Genomic DNA, 26,822 nt, shown 5'->3' with positions numbered 1-26,822 from the left:
ACACTTGTACCGCCATCAGTATACACTTGTACCGCCATCAGTATACACTTGTACCGCCATCAGTATACACTGGTACCGCCATCAGTATACACTTGTACCGCCATCAGTATACACTTGTACCGCCATCAGTATACACTTGTACCGCCATCAGTATACACTTGTACCGCCATCAGTATACACTTGTACCGCCATCAGTATACACTTGTACCGCCATCAGTATACACTGGTACCGCCATCAGTATACACTTGTACCGCCATCAGTATACACTTGTACCGCCATCAGTATACACTTGTACCGCCATCAGTATACACTGGTACCGCCATCAGTATACACTTGTACCGCCATCAGTATACACTTGTACCGCCATCAGTATACACTTGTACCGCCATCAGTATACACTTGTACCGCCATCAGTATACACTGGTACCGCCATCAGTATACACTGGTACCGCCATCAGTATACACTTGTACCGCCATCAGTATACACTTGTACCGCCATCAGTATACACTTGTACCGCCATCAGTATACACTGGTACCGCCATCAGTATACACTTGTACCGCCATCAGTATACACTTGTACCGCCATCAGTATACACTTGTACCGCCATCAGTATACACTTGTACCGCCATCAGTATACACTGGTACCGCCATCGGTATACACTTGTACCGCCATCGGTATACACTGGTACCGCCATCGGTATACACTGGTACCGCCATCGGTATACACTTGTACCGCCATCGGTATACACTGGTACCGCCATCGGTATACACTGGTACCGCCATCGGTATACACTGGTACCGCCATCGGTATACAGTGGTACCGCCATCGGTATACACTGGTACCGCCATCGGTATACACTGGTACCGCCATCAGTATACACTTGTACCGCCATCAGTATACACTTGTACCGCCATCATTATACACTTGTACCGCCATCATTATACACTTGTACCGCCATCAGTATACACTGGTACCGCCATCAGTATACACTGGTACCGCCATCAGTATACACTGGTACCGCCATCAGTATACACTGGTACCGCCATCAGTATACACTTGTACCGCCATCAGTATACACTGGTACCGCCATCAGTATACACTGGTACCGCCATCAGTATACACTTGTACCGCCATCAGTATACACTGGCACCGCCATCAGTATACACTTGTACCGCCATCAGTATACACTGGCACCGCCATCAGTATACACTGGTACCGCCATCAGTATACACTTGTACCGCCATCAGTATACACTGGTACCGCCATCAGTATACACTGGCACCGCCATCAGTATACACTTGTACCGCCATCAGTATACACTTGTACCGCCATCAGTATACACTGGTACCGCCATCAGTATACACTGGTACCGCCATCAGTATACACTGGTACCGCCATCAGTATACACTTGTACCGCCATCAGTATACACTTGTACCGCCATCAGTATACACTTGTACCGCCATCAGTATACACTTGTACCGCCATCAGTATACACTGGCACCGCCATCAGTATACACTGGCACCGCCATCAGTATACACTTGTACCGCCATCAGTATACACTTGTACCGCCATCAGTATACACTGGTACCGCCATCAGTATACACTGGTACCGCCATCAGTATACACTGGTACCGCCATCAGTATACACTTGTGCCGCCATCAGTATACACTTGTGCCGCCATCAGTATACACTTGTACCGCCATCAGTATACACTGGTACCGCCATCAGTATACACTGGTACCGCCATCAGTATACACTGGTACCGCCATCAGTATACACTGGTACCGCCATCAGTATACACTTGTACCGCCATCAGTATACACTGGTACCGCCATCAGTATACACTGGTACCGCCATCAGTATACACTTGTACCGCCATCAGTATACACTGGCACCGCCATCAGTATACACTTGTACCGCCATCAGTATACACTGGCACCGCCATCAGTATACACTTGTACCGCCATCAGTATACACTTGTACCGCCATCAGTATACACTGGTACCGCCATCAGTATACACTGGTACCGCCATCAGTATACACTTGTACCGCCATCAGTATACACTTGTACCGCCATCAGTATACACTTGTACCGCCATCAGTATACACTGGCACCGCCATCAGTATACACTTGTACCGCCATCAGTATACACTGGCACCGCCATCAGTATACACTTGTACCGCCATCAGTATACACTTGTACCGCCATCAGTATACACTGGTACCGCCATCAGTATACACTGGTACCGCCATCAGTATACACTGGTACCGCCATCAGTATACACTGGTACCGCCATCAGTATACACTGGTACCGCCATCAGTATACACTGGCACCGCCATCAGTATACACTTGTACCGCCATCAGTATACACTTGTACCGCCATCAGTATACACTGGTACCGCCATCAGTATACACTGGTACCGCCATCAGTATACACTGGTACCGCCATCAGTATACACTTGTACCGCCATCAGTATACACTTGTACCGCCATCAGTATACACTTGTACCGCCATCAGTATACACTTGTACCGCCATCAGTATACACTTGTACCGCCATCAGTATACACTGGCACCGCCATCAGTATACACTGGCACCGCCATCAGTATACACTTGTACCGCCATCAGTATACACTTGTACCGCCATCAGTATACACTGGTACCGCCATCAGTATACACTGGTACCGCCATCAGTATACACTTGTGCCGCCATCAGTATACACTTGTGCCGCCATCAGTATACACTTGTACCGCCATCAGTATACACTGGTACCGCCATCAGTATACACTGGTACCGCCATCAGTATACACTGGTACCGCCATCAGTATACACTGGTACCGCCATCAGTATACACTTGTACCGCCATCAGTATACACTGGTACCGCCATCAGTATACACTGGTACCGCCATCAGTATACACTTGTACCGCCATCAGTATACACTGGCACCGCCATCAGTATACACTTGTACCGCCATCAGTATACACTGGCACCGCCATCAGTATACACTTGTACCGCCATCAGTATACACTTGTACCGCCATCAGTATACACTGGTACCGCCATCAGTATACACTGGTACCGCCATCAGTATACACTTGTACCGCCATCAGTATACACTTGTACCGCCATCAGTATACACTTGTACCGCCATCAGTATACACTGGCACCGCCATCAGTATACACTTGTACCGCCATCAGTATACACTGGCACCGCCATCAGTATACACTTGTACCGCCATCAGTATACACTTGTACCGCCATCAGTATACACTGGTACCGCCATCAGTATACACTGGTACCGCCATCAGTATACACTGGTACCGCCATCAGTATACACTTGTACCGCCATCAGTATACACTTGTACCGCCATCAGTATACACTGGTACCGCCATCAGTATACACTGGTACCGCCATCAGTATACACTGGTACCGCCATCAGTATACACTGGTACCGCCATCAGTATACACTTGTACCGCCATCAGTATACACTTGTACCGCCATCAGTATACACTTGCACCCTCTTCACTCGATACTACTCCTAATAGATGTTCTCATGGATAGTAGATACAGAAGATCCTACATTTGCGACAAAGTAACCCAAAAACACAAAACATTTGAGTGTCAACAATTGTCATGACAACATTTTGAAACTGTCAACTTTAAACACTGTTGACCAGTGGTGTTGACCTATTGACCTAATAACGGTCAACCAGTGTATTGTCAATCCATCATCCAGATTCTCACGTGACCATTGTGCACATGTATTATGCGATACACAGTATGCAGGATATTCCCCCAGAACAGCCAGTTTGGGGGGTTACCGTACAACTGCTAGAACAGACTTGGGTCCACAGTCATTAAGTCGACCCCGGAAGGTCGACTGGCCCCAAGGTCGACAGGGTTAAAGGTCGACATGGGGCAATGTCGACATGACTTAAGGTCGACATGGGTTTAGGTCGACAGTCATTAGGTCGACATGAGTTTTTCACTGTTTTTTTGCCCGAATGTCGACACAGTCGACATGGACACAGTTGGAGTTGAACCGCAGCCCCTCGCATCGCTCGCTTCGCTCAATGCTTCGGGCACGGTGCCTCGCTGCGCTCGGCACACTATTTTATTCTCCCACCACGCCCTAGTGGATGGTAGGGCATGAAATACCGCCTGTCGGCACATGTCGGCTCAAAAAACAGTGAAAAACTCATGTCGATCTAATGACTGTCGACCTAAACCCATGTCGACCTTAAGTCATGTCGACCTTGACCCATGTCGACCTTGACACAGGTCGACCTTTAACCCTGTCGACCTTGGGGACAGTCGACCTTCCGGGGTCAACCTAATGACTGTCGACCTAAGTCTGGTCTGATAGATGACCGTTTCCCGTTTGGGGGATGGGGTTTCTGGTGAATATTAGCGATCCCCGGGATATAACATAGAAGGGCCACAGCAGATATCTCCAGTAGATCTCTATGGGGTTTGCTCTGCTGTCTGATTTAGCAAGCTCTGTAATGTTTGGCCCTGGCCGATAATGTCATCTGAAGATGGCGTTATCCCCCACTGTCCCAGCAGAATATGTCACCTGAAGATGACGTTATCCCCCAGTGTCCCGGCAGATAATGTCACCTGAAGGTGGCGTTATCCCCCAGTGTCCCGGCAGATAATGTCACCTGAAGATGGCGTTATCCCTCAGTGTCCCGGCAGATAATGTCACCTGAAGATGGCGTTATCCCTCAGTGTCCCGACAGAATATGTCACCTGAAGATGATGTTATCCTCCAGTGTCCCGGCAGATAATGTCACCTGAAGGTGGCGTTATCCCCCAGTGTCCCGGCAGATAATGTCACCTGAAGATGGCGTTATCCCTCAGTGTCCCGGCAGAATATGTCACCTGAAGATGGCGTTATCCCCCAGTGTCCCGGCAGATAATGTCACCTGAAGATGATGTTATCCTCCAGTGTCCCGGCAGATAATGTCACCTGAAGATGGCGTTATCCCCCAGTGTCCCGGCAGATAATGTCACCTGAAGATTGCTTTATCCCGCAGTGTACCGGCAGATAATGTCACCTGAAGATGGCGTTATCCCCCAGTGTCCCGGCAGAATATGTCACCTGAAGATGGCGTTATCCCCCAGTGTCCCGGCAGATAATGTCACCTGAAGATGGCGTTATCCCCCAGTGTCCCAGCAGATAATGTCACCTGAAGATGGCGTTATCCCCCAGTGTCCCGGCAGAATATGTCACCTGAAGATGGCGTTATCCCCCAGTGTCCCGGCAGATAATGTTACCTGAAGATGGCGTTATCCCCCAGTGTCCCAGCAGATAATGTCACCTGAAGATGGCGTTATCCCCCAGTGTCCCGGCAGAATATGTCACCTGAAGATGGCGTTATCCCCCAGTGTCCCGGAAGATAATGTCACCTGAAGATGGCGTTATCCCCCAGTGTCCCGGCAGCTAATGTCACCTGAAGATGGCGTTATCCCCCAGTGTCCCGGCAGATAATGTCACCTGAAGATGGTGTTATCCCCCAGTGTCCCGGAAGATAATGTCACCTGAAGATGGCGTTATCCCCCAGTGTCCCGGCAGAATATGTCACCTGAAGATGGCGTTATCCCCCAGTGTCCCGGCAGATAATGTCACCTGAAGATGGCGTTATCCCCCAGTGTCCCGGCAGATAATGTCACCTGAAGATGGGGTTATCCCCGAGTGTCCCGGCAGAATATGTCACCTGAAGATGGCATTATCCCCCAGTGTACCGGCAGATAATGTCACCTGAAGATGGCGTTATCCCCCAGTGTTCCGGCAGATAATGTCACCTGAAGATGGCATTATCCACCAGTGTCCCGGCAGGTAATGTCACCTGAAGATGGCGTTATCCCCCAGTGTCCCGGCAGATAATGTCACCTGAAGATGGCGTTATCCCCCAGTGTCCCGGCAGATAATGTCACCTGAAGATGGCGTTATCCCCCAGTGTCCCGGCAGAATATGTCACCTGAAGATGGCGTTATCCCCCAGTGTCCCAGCAGATAATGTCACCTGAAGATGGCGTTATCCCCCAGTGTCCCAGCAGATAATGTCACCTGAAGATGGCATTATCCACCAGTGTCCCGGAAGATAATGTCACCTGAAGATGGCGTTATCCCCCAGTGTCCCGGCAGATAATGTCACCTGAAGATGGGGTTATCCCCGAGTGTCCCGGCAGAATATGTCACCTGAAGATGGCGTTATCCCCCAGTGTACCGGCAGATAATGTCACCTGAAGATGGCGTTATCCCCCAGTGTTCCGGCAGATAATGTCACCTGAAGATGGCATTATCCACCAGTGTCCCGGCAGGTAATGTCACCTGAAGATGGCGTTATCCCCCAGTGTCCCGGCAGATAATGTCACCTGAAGATGGCGTTATCCCCCAGTGTCCCGGCAGATAATGTCACCTGAAGATGGCGTTATCCCCCAGTGTCCCGGCAGAATATGTCACCTGAAGATGGCGTTATCCCCCAGTGTCCCAGCAGATAATGTCACCTGAAGATGGCGTTATCCCCCAGTGTCCCAGCAGATAATGTCACCTGAAGATGGCATTATCCACCAGTGTCCCGGCAGGTAATGTCACCTGAAGATGGCGTTATCCCCCAGTGTCCCGGCAGATAATGTCACCTGAAGATGGCGTTATCCCCCAGTGTCCCGGCAGATAATGTCACCTGAAGATGGCGTTATCCACCAGTGTACCGGCAGATAATGTCACCTGAAGATTGCTTTATCCCGCAGTGTACCGGCAGATAATGTCACCTGAAGATGGCGTTATCCACCAGTGTCCTGGCAGATCATATCACCTGAAGATGGTGTTATCCGCAGTGTCCCGACAGATAATGTCACCTGAAGATGGCGTTATCCCCTAGTGTCCCAGCAGATAATGTCACCTGAAGATGGCGTTATCCCCCAGTGTCCCGGCAGCTAATGTCACCTGAAGATGGCGTTATCCCCCAGTGTCCTGGCAGATAATGTCACCTGAAGATGGCGTTATCCCCCAGTGTCCCGGCAGAATATGTCACCTGAAGATGGCATTATCCCCCAGTGTCCCGGCAGATAATGTCACCTAAAGATGGGGTTATCCCCGAGTGTCCCGGCAGAATGTGTCACCTGAAGATGGCGTTATCCCCCAGTGTCACGGCAGATAATGTCACCTGAAGATGGCGTTATCCCCCAGTGTTCCGGCAGATAATGTCACCTGAAGATGGCATTATCCACCAGTGTCCCGGCAGGTAATGTCCCCTGAAGATGGCGTTATCCCCCAGTGTCCCAGCAGAATATGTCACCTGAAGATGGCGTTATCCACCTGTGTCCCGGCAGATAATGTCACCTGAAGATGGCATTATCCACCTGTGTCCCGGCAGATAATGTCACCTGAAGATGGCGTTATCCACCAGTGTACCGGCAGATAATGTCACCTGAAGATGGCATTATCCTCCAGTGTCCTGGCAGATCATGTCACCTGAAGATGGTGTTATCCGCAGTGTCCCGACAGATAATGTCACGTGAAGATGGCGTTACCCACCAGTGTCCCGGCAGATAATGTCACCTAAAAATGGTGTTATCCACCAGTGATAATGTCACCTGAAGATGGCGTTATCCACCAGTGTCCCTGTAGATAATGTCACCTGAAAATGATCACTGAGGGGCAGGAAGGCAGAGTGCGGGGTCCTAGGGGCACTGAGGGGCAGGAAGGCAGAGTGCTGGGTTCTATGGGAATGAAGGGGCAGGAAGGCAGATTGCTGGATCCTAGGGACACTGAGGGGCAGGAAGGCAGAGTGCGGGGTCCTAGGGGCACTGAGGGGCAGGAAGGCAGAGTGCTGGGTCCTATGGGAATGAAGGGGCAGGAAGGCAGATTGCTGGATCCTAGGGACACTGGGGGGCAGGAAGGCAGAGTGCTGGGTCCTAGTGGCACGGAGGGACAGGAAGGCAGAGTGCTGGGTCCTAGAGACACTGAGGGGCAGGAAGGCAAAGTGCTGGGCACTGAGGGGCAGGAAGGCAGAGTGCTGGGTCCCAGGGACACTGAGGGGCAGGAAGGCAAAGTGCTGGGCACTGAGGGGCAGGAAGGCAGAGTGCTGGGTCCTAGGGGCACTGAGGGGCAGGTAGTCAGAGTGCTGGGTCCTAGGGGCAGTAAGGGACAGGAAGGCAGAGTGCTGGGTCCTAGGGGCACTGAGGGGCAGGTAGTCAGAGTGCTGGGTCCTAGGGGTAGGAAGGCAGAGTGCTGGGTCCTAGGGGCACTGAGGGGCAGGTAGTCAGAGTGCTGGGTCCTAGGGGCAGGAAGGCAGATTGCTGGGTCCTAGGGGCAGGAAGGCAGAATGCTGGGTCCTAGGGGCACTGAGCGGCAGGACGGCAGAGTGCTGGGTCCTAGAAGCGCTGAGGGGCAGGAAGGCAGAGTGCTGGGTCCTAGGGGCAGTAAGTGGCAGGAAGGCAGATTGTGGTTGTGGGCATTATCCTGGCACACTGGTAACCCCCCCCCCCCTCTCTCTCTCAGCAGGTACAGGACTCCCTCCGAGCTCCACAACGATAATTTCTCGCTCTCCACTATTGCGGAAGGCTCGCACCCAAATGTAAGGAAACTATGCGACACTCCATCTAACCTTTCCCCCCATGCCCGTGCATTGGCTTACTATGATAACGTTATCTGTCAGGTAACTCGTCTGTTTAATGTCTCCCCTTCTGCATGCTTCCAGCCTTCTCACTGAGCAGGGGGGGTCAGAGAGCAGGGGTGCTCGGAGCTAGGGGCACGTTACCCCAGACTTAGCGGGAGCATCAGACTTTCTGCTCCAATGGAATAATACAATGCCTTCAGCTATTTACTAACCTTATAGAAGTGCAGAATAGAATCCTTCCCTGCCTGCAACTGACCTCAGAATGCTGCATGCAATATCTACTAAACTGTATGAAGACGTTATCTTCCCCCTGGTATCTCCTCTGTATCTCCAGCTGTTCCTATGTCCTCCCCCTGTAACTCTCCAGCTGTTCCTATGTCCTCCCCCTGTAACTCTCCAGCTGTTCCTGTATCCTCCCCCTGTAACTCTCCAGCTGTTCCTGTATCCTCCTCTGTATCTCCAGCTGTTCCTATGTCCTCCTGTAACTCTCCAGCTGTTCCTATGTCCTCCCCCTGTAACTCTCCAGCTGTTCCTGTATCCTCCCCCTGTAACTCTCCAGCTGTTCCTATGTCCTCCCCCTGTAACTCTCCAGCTGTTCCTATGTCCTCCCCTTGTAACTCTCCAGCTGTTCCTGTATCCTCCTCTGTATCTCCAGCTGTTCCTATGTCCTCCTGTAACTCTCCAGCTCTTCCTGTATCCTCCCCTGTAACTCTCCAGCTCTTCCTGTATCCTCCCCTGTAACTCTCCAGCTCTTCCTGTAACGCTCCAGCTCTTCCTGTATCCTCCCCCTGTAACTCTCCAGCTGTTCCTATGTCCTCCCCCTGTAACTCTCCAGCTGTTCCTGTATCCTCCCCCTGTAACTCTCCAGCTGTTCCTGTATCCTCCTCTGTATCTCCAGCTGTTCCTATGTCCTCCTGTAACTCTCCAGCTCTTCCTGTATCCTCCCCTGTAACTCTCCAGCTCTTCCTGTATCCTCCCCTGTAACTCTCCAGCTCTTCCTGTATCCTCCCCTGTAACGCTCCAGCTCTTCCTGTATCCTCCCCCTGTAACTCTCCAGCTGTTCCCGTATCCTCCCCCTGTAACTCTCAGCTGTTCCTGTATCCTCCCCCTGTAACTCTCCAGCTGTTCCCGTATCCTCCCCCTGTAACTCTCCAGCTATTCCTGTATCCTCCCCCTGTAACGCTCCAGCTCTTCCTGTATCCTCCCCCTGTAACTCTCCAGCTGATCCAGTATCCTCCCCATGTAACTCTCCATCTGTTCCTGTATCCTCCCCCTGTAACTCTCAGCTGTTCCCGTACCTCTCCAGCTGTTCCCATGTCCACCCCCTGTAACTCTCCATCTATTCCTGTATCCTCCCCTGTAACTCTCCAGCTGTTCCTTTATCCTCCCCTGTAACTCTCCAGCTGTTCCTGTATCTTTCCCTATAACTCTCCAGATGTTCTTGTATCCCCCTGTAACTCTACAGATGTTCCTGTATCCTCCCCTGTAACTCTCCAGCTGTTCCAGTATCCTCCCCTGTAACTCTCCAGCTGTTCCTTTATCCTCCCCTGTAACTCTCCAGCTGTTCCTGTATCCTCCCCCTGTAACTCCTGTTCTTGTATCTTCCCTTGTAAATCTCCAGATGTTCCTGTATACTCCCCCTGTAACTCTCCAGCTGTTCCTGTATCATCTCCCTGTAACTCCTCCTCCCCAGCTGTTCCTGTATCATCTCCCTGTAACTCCTCCTCCCCAGCTATTCCTTCATCCTCCCCTGTAACTCTCCAGCTGTTCCTGTATCCTCCCCCTGTAACTTTCCAGCGGTTCCTGTATCCTCCCCCTGTAACTCTCCAGCTGTTCTTGTATTATCTCCCTGTTACTTTCCAGCTGTTCCTGTATCATCTCCCTGTAACTCCTCCTCCCCAGCTGTTCCTGTATCCTCTCCCTGTAACTCCTCCTCCCCAGCTGTTTCTGTATCATCTCCCTGTAACTCCTCCTCCCCAGCTGTTCCTGTATCATCTCCCTGTAACTCCTCCTCCCCAGCTGTTCCTGTATCATCTCCCTGTAACTCCTCCTCCCCAGCTGTTCCTGTATCATCTCCCTGTAACTCCTCCTCCCCAGCTATTCCTTTATCCTCCCCTGTAACTCTCCAGCTGTTCCTGTATCCTCCCCCTGTAACTTTCCAGCGGTTCCTGTATCCTCCCCCTGTAACTCTCCAGCTGTTCTTGTATTATCTCCCTGTTACTCTCCAGCTGTTCCTGTATCATCTCCCTGTAACTCCTCCTCCCCAGCTGTTCCTGTATCCTCTCCCTGTAACTCCTCCTCCCCAGCTGTTCCTGTATCATCTCCCTGTAACTCCTCCTCCCCAGCTGTTCCTGTATCATCTCCCTGTAACTCCTCCTCCCCAGCTGTTCCTGTATCCTCCCCCTGTAACTTTCCAGCGGTTCCTGTATCCTCCCCCTGTAACTCTCCAGCTGTTCTTGTATTATCTCCCTGTTACTCTCCAGCTGTTCCTGTATCATCTCCCTGTAACTCCTCCTCCCCAGCTGTTCCTGTATCCTCTCCCTGTAACTCCTCCTCCCCAGCTGTTCCTGTATCATCTCCCTGTAACTCCTCCTCCCCAGCTGTTCCTGTATCATCTCCCTGTAACTCCTCCTCCCCAGCTGTTCCTGTATCATCTCCCTGTAACTCCCCTTCCCCAGCTGTTCCTGTATCCTCTCCCTGTAACTCCTCCTCCCCAGCTTTCCCAGTATCCTCTCCCTGTAACTCCTCCTCCCCAGCGGTTCCTGTATCCTCCCCCTGTAACTCTCCAGCTGTTCTTGTATTATCTCCCTGTTACTCTCCAGCTGTTCCTGTATCATCTCCCTGTAACTCCTCCTCCCCAGCTGTTCCTGTATCCTCTCCCTGTAACTCCTCCTCCCCAGCTGTTCCTGTATCATCTCCCTGTAACTCCTCCTCCCCAGCTGTTCCTGTATCATCTCCCTGTAACTCCTCCTCCCCAGCTGTTCTTGTATCATCTCCCTGTAACTCCTCTTCCCCAGCTGTTCCTGTATCCTCTCCCTGTAACTCCTCCTCCCCAGCTTTCCCAGTATCCTCTCCCTGTAACTCCTCCTCCCCATCTGTTGCTGTGTCCTCTCCCTGTAACTCCTCCTCCCCAGCTGTTCCTGTGTCCTCTCCCTGTAACTCCTCCTCCCCAGCTGTTCCTGTGTCCTCTCCCTGTAACTCCTCCTCCCCAGCTGTTCCTGTGTCCTCTCCCTGTAACTCCTCCTCCCCAGCTGTTCCTGTATCCTCTCCCTGTAACTCCTCCTTCCCAGCTGTTCCTGTATCCTCTCCCTGTAACTCCTCCCCAGCTGTTCCTGTATCCTCTCCCTGTAACGCCTCCTCCCCAGCTGTTCCTGTATCCTCTCCCTGTAACTCCTCCTCCCCAGCTGTTCCTGTATCCTCTCCCTGTAACTCCTCCTCCCCAGCTGTTCCTGTATCCTCTCCCTGTAACACCTCCGCCCCAGCTGTTCCTGTATCCTCTCCCTGTAACTCCTCCTCCCCAGCTGTTCCTGTGTCCTCTCCCTGTAACTCCCCCTCCCCAGCTGTTCATGTGTCCTCTCCCTGTAACTCCTCCTCCCCAGCTCTACCTGTATCCTCTCCCTGTAACTCCTCCTCTCCAGCTGTTCCTGTATCCTCTCCCTGTAACTCCTCCCCAGCTGTTCCTGTATCCTCTCCCTGTAACGCCTCCTCCCCAGCTGTTCCTGCCTCCTCTCCCTGTAACTCCTCCCCCAGCTGTTCCTGTATCCTCTCCTTGTAACTCCTCCTCCCCAGCTGTTCCTGTATCCTCTCCCTGTAACTCCTCCTCCCCAGCTGTTCCTGTGTCCTCTCCCTGTAACTCCTCCTCCCCCGCTGTTCCTGTGTCCTCTCCCTGGAACTCCTCCTCCCCAGCTGTTCCTGTATCATCTCCCTGTAACTCCTCCTCCCCATCTGTTCCTGTATCCTCTCCCTGTAACTCCTCCTCCCCAGCTGTTCCTGTGTCCTCTCCCTGGAACTCCTCCTCCCCAGCTGTTCCTGTATCATCTCCCTGCAACTCCTCCTCCCCATCTGTTCCTGTATCCTCTCCCTGTAACTCCTCCTCCCCAGCTGTTCCTGTGTCCTCTCCCTGTAACTCCTCCTCCCCAGCTGTTCCTGTATCCTCTCCCTGTAACTCCTCCCCAGCTGTTCCTGTAACGCCTCCTCCCCAGCTGTTCCTGTATCCTCTCCCTGTAACTCCTCCTCCCCCAGCTGTTCCTGTATCCTCTCCCTGTAACTCCTCCTCCCCAGCTGTTCCTGTGTCCTCTCCCTGTAACTCCCCCTCCCCAGCTGTTCCTGTGTCCTCTTCCTGTAACTCCTCCTCCCCAGCTCTACCTGTATCCTCTCCCTGTAACTCCTCCTCCCCAGCTGTTCCTGCATCCTCTCCCTGTAACGCCTCCTCCCCAGCTGTTCCTGCCTCCTCTCCCTGTAACTCCTCCCCCAGCTGTTCCTGTATCCTCTCCTTGTAACTCCTCCTCCCCAGCTGTTCCTGTATCCTCTCCCTGTAACTCCTCCTCCCCAGCTGTTCCTGTGTCCTCTCCCTGTAACTCCTCCTCCCCAGCTGTTCCTGTGTCCTCTCCCTGGAACTCCTCCTCCCCAGCTGTTCCTGTATCATCTCCCTGTAACTCCTCCTCCCCATCTGTTCCTGTATCCTCTCCCTGTAACTCCTCCTCCCCAGCTGTTCCTGTGTCCTCTCCCTGTAACTCCTCCTCCCCAGCTGTTCCTGCATCCTCTCCCTGTAACTCCTCCTCCCCAGCTGTTCCTGTGTCCTCTCCCTGGAACTCCTCCTCCCCAGCTGTTCCTGTATCATCTCCCTGTAACTCCTCCTCCCCATCTGTTCCTGTATCCTCTCCCTGTAACTCCCCCTCCCCAGCTGTTCCTGTGTCCTCTCCCTGTAACTCCTCCTCCCCAGCTGTTCCTGTATCCTCTCCCTGTAACTCCTCCTCCACAGCTGTTCCTGTGTCCTCTCCCTGTAACTCCTCCTCCCCAGCTGTTCCTGCATCCTCTCCCTGTAACTTCTCCTCCCCCGCTATTCCTGTATCCTCTCCCTGTAACTCCTCCTCCCCAGCTGTTCCTGTATCCTCTCCCTGTAACTCCTCCTCCCCATCTGTTCCTTTTCTCGTATGTATCATTTTTCCTGTAATGCCTCTTGTGACCTCACAGTTTGTTGTACAATATATTTGCCCCTTGAGAACTTGGTGCTCTTAGTACTTGTGGAGGTAGAGTCTGCACCATGATGTTGGTAAAATGCTGGGCGTTCACCTGCTGGCGGCCCCTGCCCATCTGCTTCCCTCCCCTGCCCGTCCAAACTCCTTGGCGAGTGTGATACTGGCCAAAGGGGTTGGCACACGGGGTTGCAAATGCGCAAATTCACGCATGTACAAGCCGATTGAGCCTGGACAGCACTCTGCCCCCTACAGGCTGTACACAGTGATGTCACAATGGCAGGTGGGCCAGGCCTGTCTGGACTGTCCGCTCATTTCGTGGGGGGAGGGGGGGGCTTGATGCTCTTGACTGACAAATGACAGATGAACGATAACTGTCCTAAATGTCTCCCAGACCCTCCGGGATAATACTGTGGTTAAAGAAATCTCTTTCATTATATGAAAGGCGACTTGTTCATCTCCACATACCTCGATTACCCACAGGAAATACGCCCATTACACGGCTGCCTCATATCTACCCCTCACTGGCGCAGCGTCCGATCGGGGGCCAGTATCTGGAACACATAGAAGCCCATTGATTGGGGCATTGATCAGATCGCCGCTGGCACAGTCACACGCGGCACACTGGCACCATAACTTATTAACCCTTTCCCATCTTATACTCTCTGGGATGTACATTATAATATATCACCGGCTGCAGATCAGGTTCCTGCACTGTACCCTCTGATTCAGGTCTATGGAAGCCCCTATTATACTCCGGTACAGCAGGGGAATCCCATCTGTTACTCCCTGGGATGTACATTATAATATATCACTGGCTGCAGATCCGGTTCCTGCACTGTACCCTCTGATTCAGGTCTATGGAAGCCGCTATTATACTCCGGTACAGCAGGGGAATCCCGTCCATTACTCCCTGGGATGTACATTATAATATATCACTGGCTGCAGATCCGGTTCCTGCACTGCACCCTCTGATTCAGGTCTATGGAAGCCCCTATTATACTCCGGTACAGCAGGGGAATCCCATCTGTTACTCCCTGGGATGTACATTATAATATATCACTGGCTGCAGATCAGGTTCCTGCACTGCACCCTCTGATTCAGGTCTATGGAAGCCCCTATTATACTCCGGTACAGCAGGGGAATCCCATCCGTTACTCTCTGGGATGTACATTATAATATATCACTGGCTGCAGATCCGGTTCCTGCACTGCACCCTCTGATTCAGGTCTATGGAAGCCCCTATTATACTCCGGTACAGCAGGGGAATCCCATCTGTTACTCCCTGGGATGTACATTATAATATATCACTGGCTGCAGATCCGGTTCCTGCACTGTACCCTCTGATTCAGGTCTATGGAAGCCGCTATTATACTCCGGTACAGCAGGGGAATCCCGTCCATTACTCCCTGGGATGTACATTATAATATATCACTGGCTGCAGATCAGGTTCCTGCACTGTACCCTCTGATTCAGGTCTATGGAAGCCGCTATTATACTCCGGTACAGCAGGGGAATCCCGTCCATTACTCCCTGGGATGTACATTATAATATATCACTGGCTGCAGATCAGGTTCCTGCACTGCACCCTCTGATTCAGGTCTATGGAAGCCGCTATTATACTCCGGTACAGCAGGGGAATCCCATCCGTTACTCCCTGGGATGTACATTATAATATATCACTGGCTGCAGATCAGGTTCCTGCACTGCACCCTCTGATACAGGTCTATGGAAGCCGCTATTATACTCCAGTACAGCAGGGGAATCCCGTCCGTTACTCCCTGGGATGTACATTAATATATATTACTGGCTGCAGATCAGGTTCCTGCACTGTACCCTCTGATACAGGTCTATGGAAGCCGCTATTATACTCTGGTACAGCAGGGGAATCCCGTCCGTTACTCCCTGGGATGTACATTATAATATATCACTGGCTGCAGATCAGGTTCCTGCACTGTACCCTCTGATTCAGGTCTATGGAAGCCGCTATTATACACCGGTACAGCAGGGGAATCCCGTCCGTTACTCCCTGGGATGTACATTATAATATATCACCAGCTGCAGATCAGGTTCCTGCACTGTACCCTCTGATACAGGTCTATGGAAGCCGCTATTATACTCTGGTACAGCAGGGGAATCCCGTCCGTTACTCCCTGGGATGTACATTATAATATATCACTGGCTACAGATCAGGTTCCTGCACTGTACCCTCTGATTCTGCTCTATGGAAGCCGCTATTATACTCCGGTACAGCAGGGGATTCCTGTCCGTTACTCCCTGAAATGTACATTATAATATATCACTGGCTGCAGATCAGGTTCCTGCACTGTACCCTCTGATTCAGTTCTATGGAAGCCGCTATTATACTCCGGTACAGCAGGAGAATCTCGTCTGCTACTCCCTGAGATGTACATTATAATATATCACTGGCTGCAGATCAGGTTCCTGCACTGCACCCTCTGATTCAGGTCTATGGAAGCCACTATTATACTCCGGTACAGCAGGAGAATCCCGTCCGTTACTCCCTGGGATGTACATTATAATATATCACTGGCTGCAGATCAGGTTCCTGCACTGCACCCTCTGATTCAGGTCTATGGAAGCCCCTATTATACTCCGGTACAGTAGGGGAATCCCATCCGTTACTCTCTGGGATGTACATTATATTATATCACTGGCTGCAGATCAGGTTCCTGCACTGTACCCTCTGATTCAGGTCTTTGGAAGCCGCTATTATACTCCGGTACAGCAGGAGAATCCCGTCCATTACTCCCTGGGATGTACATTATAATATATCACTGGCTGCAGATCAGGTTCCTGCACTGCACCCTCTGATTCAGGTCTATGGAAGCCCCTATTATACTCCGGTACAGTAGGGGAATCCCATCCGTTACTCCCTGGGATGTACATTATATTATATCACTGGCTGCAGATCAGGTTCCTGCCCTGTACCCTCTGATTCAGGTCTATGGAAGCCCCTATTATACTCCGGTACAGTAGGGGAATCCCATCCGTTACTCTCTGGGATGTACATTATAATATATGACCGGCTGCAGATCAGGTTCCTGCACTGTACCCTCTGATTCAGGTCTATGGAAGCCACTATTATACTCCGGTACAGCAGGGGAATCCCATCCGTTACTCTCTGGGATGTACATTATAATATATGACCGGCTGCAGATCAGGTTCCTGCACTGTACCCTCTGATTCAGGTCTATGGAAGCCACTATTATACTCCGGTACAGCAGGGGAATCCCATCCGTTACTCTCTGGGATGTACATTATATTATATCACTGGCTGCAGATCAGGTTCCTGCACTGCACCCTCTGATACAGGTCTATGGAAGCCCCTATTATACTCCGGTACAGTAGGGGAATCCCATCCGTTACTCTCTGGGATGTACATTATATTATATCACTGGCTGCAGATCAGGTTACTGCACTGTACCCTCTGATTCAGGTCTATGGAAGCCGCTATTATACTCCGGTACAGCAGGAGAATCCCGTCCGTTACTCCCTGGGATGTACATTATAATATATCACTGGCTGCAGATCAGGTTCCTGCACTGCACCCTCTGATTCAGGTCTATGGAAGCCCCTATTATACTCCGGTACAGCAGGGGAATCCCGTCCGTTACTCCCTGGGATGTACATTATAATATATCACTGGCTGCAGATCAGGTTCCTGCACTGCACCCTCTGATTCAGGTCTATGGAAGCCCCTATTATACTCCGGTACAGCAGGGAATCCCATTCGTTACTCCCTGGGATGTACATTATAATATATCACTGGCTGCAGATCAGGTTCCTGCACTGCACCCTCTGATTCAGGTCTATGGAAGCCCCTATTATACTCCGGTACAGTAGGGGAATCCCATCCGTTACTCCCTGGGATGTACATTATAATATATCACTGGCTGCAGATCAGGTTCCTGCACTGCACCCTCTGATTCAGGTCTATGGAAGCCCCTATTATACTCCGGTACAGTAGGGGAATCCCATCCGTTACTCTCTGGGATGTACATTATAATATATGACCGGCTGCAGATCAGGTTCCTGCACTGTACCCTCTGATTCAGGTCTATGGAAGCCGCTATTATACTCCGGTACAGCAGGGGAATCCCATCCGTTACTCTCTGGGATGTACATTATATTATATCACTGGCTGCAGATCAGGTTCCTGCACTGCACCCTCTGATACAGGTCTATGGAAGCCGCTATTATACTCCGGTACAGCAGGGGAATCCCGTCCGTTACTCCCTGAGATGTACATTATAATATATCACCGGCTGCAGATCAGGTTCCTGCACTGTACCCTCTGATACAGGTCTATGGAAGCCGCTATTATACTCCGGTACAGCAGGGGAATCCCATCCGTTACTCTCTGGGATGTACATTATAATATATGACCGGCTGCAGATCAGGTTCCTGCACTGCACCCTCTGATTCAGGTCTATGGAAACCGCTATTATACTCCGGTACAGCAGGGGAATCCCATCTGATACTCCCTGGGATGTACATTATAATATATCACTGGCTGCAGATCAGGTTCCTGCACTGCACCCTCTGATTCAGGTCTATGGAAGCCGCTATTATACTCCGGTACAGCAGGGGAATCCCATCCGTTACTCTCTGGGATGTACATTATATTATATCACTGGCTGCAGATCAGGTTCCTGCACTGCATCCCCTGATACAGGTCTATGGAAGCCGCTATTATACTCCGGTACAGCAGGGGAATCCCATCCGTTACTCTCTGGGATGTACATTATAATATATCACTGGCTGCAGATCAGGTTCCTGCACTGTACCCTCTGATTCAGGTCTATGGAAGCCGCTATTATACTCCGGTACAGCAGGGGAATCCCATCCGTTACTCTCTGGGATGTACATTATATTATATCACTGGCTGCAGATCAGGTTCCTGCACTGCACCCCCTGATACAGGTCTATGGAAGCCGCTATTATACTCCGGTACAGCAGGGGAATCCCATCCGTTACTCTCTGGGATGTACATCTATCACTGGAGGGAACGAGCGGTCTCAGGTCAGGCGGGATACGGGCATTGGGTCACCAGCGTGATGGTCCACAAGCATTAGGTTGACATGCATTTAGGTCGACATGGGTTAGGTCGACATGGGTTAGGTCAACAGGGTCATTAGGTTGACTTGGTTTTTTTTTATGTTTTTTGTGCCGACAGGCGGTATTTCATGCCACTAGTGCATGGTGGGAGAATAACCATCGCCGTGCCTGAAGCATGGCGAGCGCAGCGAGGCGACGTTTTAGTGTTTATGTTGACTGTGTTGACATTCTGGTAAAAAAAAAATACATGTCGTCTTTTTCAATGTCGACCTTACCCATGTTGACCTAATGACCCTGTCGAACTTACCCAAGTCGACCTTATGACCCTATCGACCTAAAGTCATGTCGACCTTTCTGCATGTTGACCCAAATGCGTGTCGACCTAATGCTTGGTGGGGTGGTGGCACCGGCAGACCCCTGGTGGGGGATAAGGACTGTCTCAGACGATAGTTATGGAGTCTGTGGGTCTGTCCCTGCGATGTTGATCCAAGAGCTAACAATCTAAACACTCTTGCAATGTGTAAAACCGTCCGTGTTCCCATTATCCGATTGGGAGAGGAGGCTGCTGCCCTGGGATTGAGGGAACTGGACCGACCTGAGATAACAACCGTGCTCAGTTTTGTCAGACTTACAGCGGTCATTTTTGGGGCAATAAGATAGAAGCTCCGTGATCCGCGATGATTCTTTTGCGCACTTGTGTCTACACGGTCTATGTAATAAGCTGCAGGGATTTAATTTTGCTGAAGGTTAGCATTTTGTTAACAATTGGGCAAAACCATGCTGCACTGCAGGTTTATTCTTACACTGCATTTTAGATTTCAGTTTCAACACCCCCCTCCCAAATATAACTCTCTCTACACCTGTTACATCTGCCCCACCTGCAGTGCAGCAAGGTTTTGCCCATTTGCTAACAAAATGTGCCCTGCGATCAGGTCTGAATTAGGCCCTCTATACAGCACATGCGTGTTAACAGTTTCCAGGGCTTTTGCTCTGGATTCAGCTCTGTGAGTCTCGCCATTTTCTTCAGCTCTGAATCAGGCCCATATTGCCGTCACAATTTCGGCTGCTTCCAGCAAACCGAAATCTATCCGCCCATGTTCTGATTTAGCAGCATATATTTTACGTGCGAGAGCAGTGGCCTATTGTCAGCATCTGTGTTATCCCCATCCTTGGTGGCCTATTGTCAGCATCTGTGTTATCCCCATCCTTGGTGGCCTATTGTCAGCATCTGCGTTATCCCCCATCCTCGGTGGCCTATTGTCAGCATCTGTGTTATCCCCATCCTCGGTGGCCTATTGTCAGCATCTGCGTTATCCCCATCCTTGGTGGCCTATTGTCAGCATCTGCGTTATCCCCATACTTGGTGGCCTGTTGTCAGCATCTGCGTTATCCCCATCCTTGGTGGTCTATTGTTAGCATCTGTGTTATCCCCATCCTTGGTGGCCTATTGTCAGCATCTGCGTTATCCCCATCCTTGGTGGCCTATTGTCAGCATCTGCGTTATCCCCATCCTTGGTGGCCTATTGTCAGCATCTGCGTTATCCCCATCCTTGGTGGCCTATTGTCAGCATCTGCGTTATCCCCATCCTTGGTGGCCTATTGTCAGCATCTGCGTTATCCCCATCCTTGGTGGCCTATTGTCAGCATCTGCGTTATCCCCATCCTTGGTGGCCTATTGTCAGCATCTGCGTTATCCCCATCCTTGGTGGCCTATTGTCAGCATCTGCGTTATCCCCATCCTTGGTGGCCTATTGTCAGCATCTGCGTTATCCCCATACTCGGTGGCCTATTGTCAGCATCTGCGTTATCCCCATACTTGGTGGCCTATTGTCAGCATCTGCGTTATCCCCATCCTTGGTGGCCTATTGTCAGCATCTGTGTTATCCCCATCCTTGGTGGCCTATTGTCAGCATCTGCGTTATCCCCCATCCTCGGTGGCCTATTGTCAGCATCTGTGTTATCCCCATCCTCGGTGGCCTATTGTCAGCATCTGTGTTATCCCCATCCTTGGTGGCCTATTGTCAGCATCTGCGTTATCCCCATACTTGGTGGCCTGTTGTCAGCATCTGCGTTATCCCCATCCTTGGTGGTCTATTGTTAGCATCTGTGTTATCCCCATCCTTGGTGGTCTATTGTCAGCATCTGTGTTATCCCCATCCTTGGTGGCCTATTGTCAGCATCTGCGTTATCCCCATCCTTGGTGGCCTATTGTCAGCATCTGCGTTATCCCCATCCTTGGTGGCCTATTGTCAGCATCTGCGTTATCCCCATCCTTGGTGGCCTATTGTCAGCATCTGCGTTATCCCCATCCTTGGTGGCCTATTGTCAGCATCTGCGTTATCCCCATCCTTGGTGGCCTATTGTCAGCATCTGCGTTATCCCCATCCTTGGTGGCCTATTGTCAGCATCTGCGTTATCCCCATCCTTGGTGGCCTATTGTCAGCATCTGCGTTATCCCCATACTTGGTGGCCTATTGTCAGCATCTGCGTTATCCCCATCCTTGGTGGCCTATTGTCAGCATCTGCGTTATCCCCATCCTAGGTGGCCTATTGTCAGCATCTGCGTTATCCCCATCCTTGGTGGCCTATTGTCAGCATCTGCGTTATCCCCATCCTTGGTGGCCTATTGTCAGCATCTGCGTTATCCCCATCCTTGGTGGCCTATTGTCAGCATCTGCGTTATCCCCATCCTTGGTGGCCTATTGTCAGCATCTGCGTTATCCCCATCCTTGGTGGCCTATTGTCAGCATCTGCGTTATCCCCATCCTTGGTGGCCTATTGTCAGCATCTGCGTTATCCCCATCCTTGGTGGCCTATTGTCAGCATCTGCGTTATCCCCATCCTTGGTGGCCTATTGTCAGCATCTGCGTTATCCCCATCCTTGGTGGCCTATTGTCAGCATCTGCGTTATCCCCATCCTTGGTGGCCTATTGTCAGCATCTGCGTTATCCCCATCCTTGGTGGCCTATTGTCAGCATCTGCGTTATCCCCATCCTTGGTGGCCTATTGTCAGCATCTGCGTTATCCCCATCCTTGGTGGCCTATTGTCAGCATCTGCGTTATCCCCATCCTTGGTGGCCTATTGTCAGCATCTGCGTTATCCCCATCCTAGGTGGCCTATTGTCAGCATCTGCGTTATCCCCATCCTTGGTGGCCTATTGTCAGCATCTGCGTTATCCCCATCCTTGGTGGCCTATTGTCAGCATCTGCGTTATCCCCATCCTTGGTGGCCTATTGTCAGCATCTGCGTTATCCCCATCCTTGGTGGCCTATTGTCAGCATCTGCGTTATCCCCATCCTTGGTGGCCTATTGTCAGGATCTGCGTTATCCCCATCCTTGGCTGGACCTCCGTATGCTCCCGCCACTACCTGCATGCTCATGATACGCCCTCTATCTGCGAACACCCCATTACACCCAGTAAGGCCCATTACACTGGGAAGAAGAACCAGTTACTAGAAACCGCGGGATACGGCTGCATTTAGAATTGCGCACACCTGGGAATCAGATCGTTCTTCCAGTTGTAAAAAGAGGAATTGCAAATGTTCTGTTGATTTCCTGCTGCTTTCCATATAGCCAAACAGTCTCCCAATATTCCTCTCGGTATTCCCCAAAGTACAATGTGGGCCGACCTCTCCATCTCACAAGTTGATAGGCTGGAAACACGATTGATTTCTGCTTATTTTCCCACCAGGAGTCTGCACCACAGTTAATAATAATCATCTGCAAATCACGTTAATATCCCCAGTGGGCTATGAATACGGAATGCTCTACGGGTTCCTCTGGAGGAATCTGGTACATTAGTGGTGTGTTATGTAATGGCCACTGGCAGCTTCCTGTCTCCGTAACGTGTGGGGTGCAGGCGCAGCTACAGCGCAGCGCTGTACAGAGCCGCTGATATGTATGTGTCACATGGAATAACAGCATGGTTAGCATAGTGGTTAGCATCGCTGCCTTACAGCACTAAGGTCTTGTGCTACATTCCTAGTTATGGTGTATATATGTGGAGTTTACATGTTCTCCCCATGATTGTGTGGTGATCCCTCTGCGTGCACTGTTTTCCTCTCACACTAGTTGGAAACTTGACTTCTGACACAAAAATCAACCCTACTTGGGCCGGACTGCCAGCTAGCTCTTCTGGTAAATGCCTGACGGGTGGATCCGGTTACACAGCGGCCGTCTCCGGGATTCCGCTGTGGAATAGCAGGTGTGGCGCAGATTGATGTCACAGTACAGATGTAGGTGTCCCTAGGCCCGCACCACCGGGCGGTTCAGGGCAGTATGTTACCCGGCTGGTGGTGTAGTGCCAGACGCATTCTGTCACAGCCCCTTACAGGACATTGGCCGTCTCCGGGATTCCGCTACGGAATAGCAGATGTGGGATAACTAGGTGGATGTGAGGACATGGCAGCCCTGCGGTCGGAATGAATAACACTCAGTAGCTGGGAGTCTGGGGGCCGCCTCGTCCAGCGAGAGATGCTCACTGAAGCGGTGTCTGTGGGTCTAGCAGTTGCTAGGCAACCAGCGCCAGGCTCCGGGCGGGAACGAGGCCTCAGGATAACAATTACTATTCGGGAGAACTGGCTCAGGCCGAGGCGTCTCTGTAATGAAATTAACCTTTTTCTGTCAGAATGTTCTCCGCTCTGTCAGTCAGATCCCGGATTTTCTTTTGTTTTTTATTATTTTATTTTTTTTGTCCCTCATTTATTTGGATGTAGAATATTTTTGGATTCAAAATAAATTATCTTCATTCTAATTTAAATTTCTGGTTGGATCCATCCTCCCCCGGTTGGTATGGAAGCGGCAGAGATGTGTTATTTCCGTCCTTGCCAGGCGCAGCGCATCTATTGTGTTACTGTAACGCGTTGTGCGCGCTGTGATTGGCTGTGTACGGCTACACATAAATATGTATCGGGGTCACCATCTAATGATCGTTACACTGGCCCCAGAGTAGCGCTAGACTTATTTAGCATCTGCAATGGAAAAGGTGTATCCGGCTTGTTGCTGAATTCACACACCCTCCTCAGGCATGCCCAGCGTTTTCCCGGACAATCCCAGCGTTTTCCCGGACAATCCCAGCGTTTTCCCTGCACTCCCAGCATTTTCCCTGTCACTCCCAGCGTTTTCCCTGCACTCCCAGCATTTTCCCTGACACTCCCAGCATTTTCCCCGGACACACCCAGCGTTTTTCCTGACACTTCCAGCATTTTCCCTGACACACCCAGCATTTTCCCTGACACTCCCAGCGTTTTCCCAGACACTCCCAGCGCTTTCCCTGACACTCCCAGCATTTTCCCTGACACTCCCAGCGTTTTCCTAGGCACGCCTGCGCTTTCCCTGATGCTCCCAGCACTTTCCCTGACACTCCCAGCATTTTCCCTGACACTCCCAGCATTTTCCTAGGCATGCCTGCGTTTTCCCGGACACTCCCAGCGTTTTCCCGGACACTCACAGCATTTTCCCAGACACTCACAGTGTTTTCCTAGGCATACAGAGACGTCAGAGATGTATTTTTTTTCTTGGTTACGTCAATTACAGAGCATCCTCTCCAAAAATAAATAAATAACGCTTGGTGAAAACACACAATATTCACAATTGTGACCATGAATACGGTCAGTTATCAGGGATTTCTTTCTCTCGCCAGTCAGTAACTTTGCACTAGGACAAGCTCGTACTCTGTATTACTATGTAAAGTATATTAATGAACCACTCTAAGACGCCCTGACATAATATAACCAGATCGGAGCTTCTTCATACGCTTCGTTATGTTCATCTAAAAAGCGAAACTTCAGGTCTCTTGCCGGAACTGAAGATATTGACTCAGATGAAAAAGCTTTTGCACGTTTCTTATTCCGGTCAAGTCACAACTTTTCCACACTAGCCGATGAATATCTCAATTTCAACTTTTTCACTCCGCCCTAATTATATATATATATAGTGTATATATCTATATATATATATCTATATATATATAGATATATATATATATACGGCATGTAGACCGGCACTCGAGTTCTGCAGCCCCCTGCGGCAGGGGTGATGGTAGAAATGCCGGGGTGCCTTCCCTTTGTTTTAAATAGTAGGTGGGTTGCCCCTATAACAGGAACCAGGCGGCACTCCACGGGCTTCACTTAATGTGCAAAATAGTGTTTATTGAAGCATCAACGTTTCAAAGACCAAACATATTTGTTTATCCTGATGAAAAAGCCCAACTGGGCTTTGAAACGTTGATGCTTCAATAAATTTTATATATATTTATATACATCTATATACAGGCAGTGTTACCCGGCACGGCCTCCCGGTCAGCAGCTGCGTGGGTGCCCGCACTGAGAGAATCATATAGAATACAGTGTGGGGTGCGGCACGGGTGTGTAGCCTGATGACAACGCTGTAGTGGCGTTGAAACGTTGCTGATTGCTAATAAAATGCTGTTACCAGCTTGAAGCGCATACTTTGGAGTGCCGCACCATATCTATCTATCTATCTATCTATCTATCTATCTATCTATATATATATATATATATATATATATATATATATATATATATAGATATACACACACATACATACATACATGATGTTAGCAATCTTCCCTCGTAGTCTAGTGACTAGTCTAGGGATTTGCAGAGGGACCTGTGGGGGAAGTGTGGGGGTTCCTGCTTAATTAGCGCTGGAGTCCCGTTATCTCTGCTGTAAAGCTGCTTATATCTGTATGCATCCTGCTGCTATAGAGCCCCCTGTCGTAGCTTAGGCCCCGTCCCCCACCTCTGCTGCTATAGAGCCCCCTGTCGTAGCTTAGGCCCCCACCTCTGCTGCTATAGAGCCCCCTGTCGTAGCTTAGGCCCCCACCTCTGCTGCTATAGAGCCCCCTGTCGTAGCTTAGGCCCCCACCTCTGCTGCTATAGAGCCCCCTGTCGTAGCTTAGGCCCCCCATCCCCCACCTCTGCTGCTATAGAGCCCCCTGTCGTAGCTTAGGCCCCCGTCCCCCACCTCTGCTGCTATAGAGCCCCCTGTCGTAGCTTAGGCCCCCGTCCCCCACCTCTGCTGCTATAGACCCCCCTGTCGTAGCTTAGGCCCCCGTCCCCCACCTCTGCTGCTATAGAGCCCCCTGTCGTAGCTTAGGCCCCCGTCCCCCACCTCTGCTGCTATAGAGCCCCCTGTTGTAGCTTAGGCCCCCCCTCCCCCACCTCTGCTGCTATAGAGCGCCCTGTCGTTGCTTAGGCCCCCCCCCCCACCTCTGCTGCTATAGAGCCCCCTGTCGTAGCTTAGGCCCCCCGCCCCCCACCTCTGCTGCTATAGAGCCCCCTGTCGTAGCTTAGGCCCCCCCTCCCCCACCTCTGCTGCTATAGAGCCCCCTGTTGTAGCTTAGGCCCCCCCTCCCCCACCTCTGCTGCTATAGAGCCCCCTGTTGTAGCTTAGGCCCCCCCTCCCCCACCTCTGCTGCTATAGAGCCCCCTGTCGTAGCTTCGGACCCCATCCCCCACCTCTGCTGCTATAGAGCCCCCTGTCGTAGCTCAGGCCCCCCCCCCCACCTCTGCTGCTATAGAGCCCCCTGTTGTAGCTTAGGCCCCCGTCCCCCACCTCTGCTGCTATAGAGCCCCCTGTCGTAGCTTAGGCCCCCCCTCCCCCGCCTCTGCTGCTATAGAGCCCCCTGTCGTAGCTTAGGCCCCCTCCCCCACCTCTGCTGCTATAGAGCCCCCTGTCGTAGCTTAGGCCCCCGTCCCCCCGCTCTGCTGCTATAGAGCCCCCTGTCATAACTTAGGCTCCCCTCCCCCACCTCTGCTGCTATAGAGCCCCCTGTTGTAGCTTAGGCCCCCCCTCCCCCACCTCTGCTGCTATAGACCCCGGTTGTAGCTTAGGCCCCCCTCCGTCCCCCACCTCTGCCGTCTGCTGCTATAGAGCCCCCTG

General features: G+C 51.3%; 2 protein-coding genes across 5 annotated transcripts in view; both read left to right on the top strand.

Annotated features, from left to right (window-relative positions):
* Positions 1–26,822, top strand: part of CSPG5 (chondroitin sulfate proteoglycan 5) — a 104,355-nt gene that overhangs the window by 66,288 nt on the left and 11,245 nt on the right. For 2 of the 4 annotated variants that reach the window (XM_083186580.1, XM_083186581.1), the window contains exon 4: positions 8,522–8,597. In XM_083186580.1, the coding sequence (XP_083042706.1) occupies positions 8,522–8,597 (76 nt within the window). Of the gene's footprint in view, positions 1–8,521; positions 8,679–26,822 lie in introns of all 4 variants that reach the window. The other 2 variants (XM_083186579.1, XM_083186582.1) reach the window with 1 other exon arrangement.
* LOC146079895 (uncharacterized) lies at positions 10,376–20,321 on the top strand. Its single transcript, XM_083186583.1, has 2 exons — positions 10,376–18,409; positions 18,534–20,321. Exon 1 carries the CDS (start codon positions 12,206–12,208, stop codon positions 13,136–13,138), a length of 933 nt encoding a protein of 310 aa, XP_083042709.1. The 5' UTR covers positions 10,376–12,205; the 3' UTR covers positions 13,139–18,409; positions 18,534–20,321.

Source organism: Crinia signifera, chromosome 5 (genome assembly GCF_055691185.1).
Source record: "Crinia signifera chromosome 5, ASM5569118v1, whole genome shotgun sequence".
Classification (NCBI taxonomy): Eukaryota; Metazoa; Chordata; class Amphibia; order Anura; family Myobatrachidae; genus Crinia; species Crinia signifera.
Note: the sequence above shows the minus strand (reverse complement) of the source record. Positions and strands in the feature narration are given on the sequence as shown.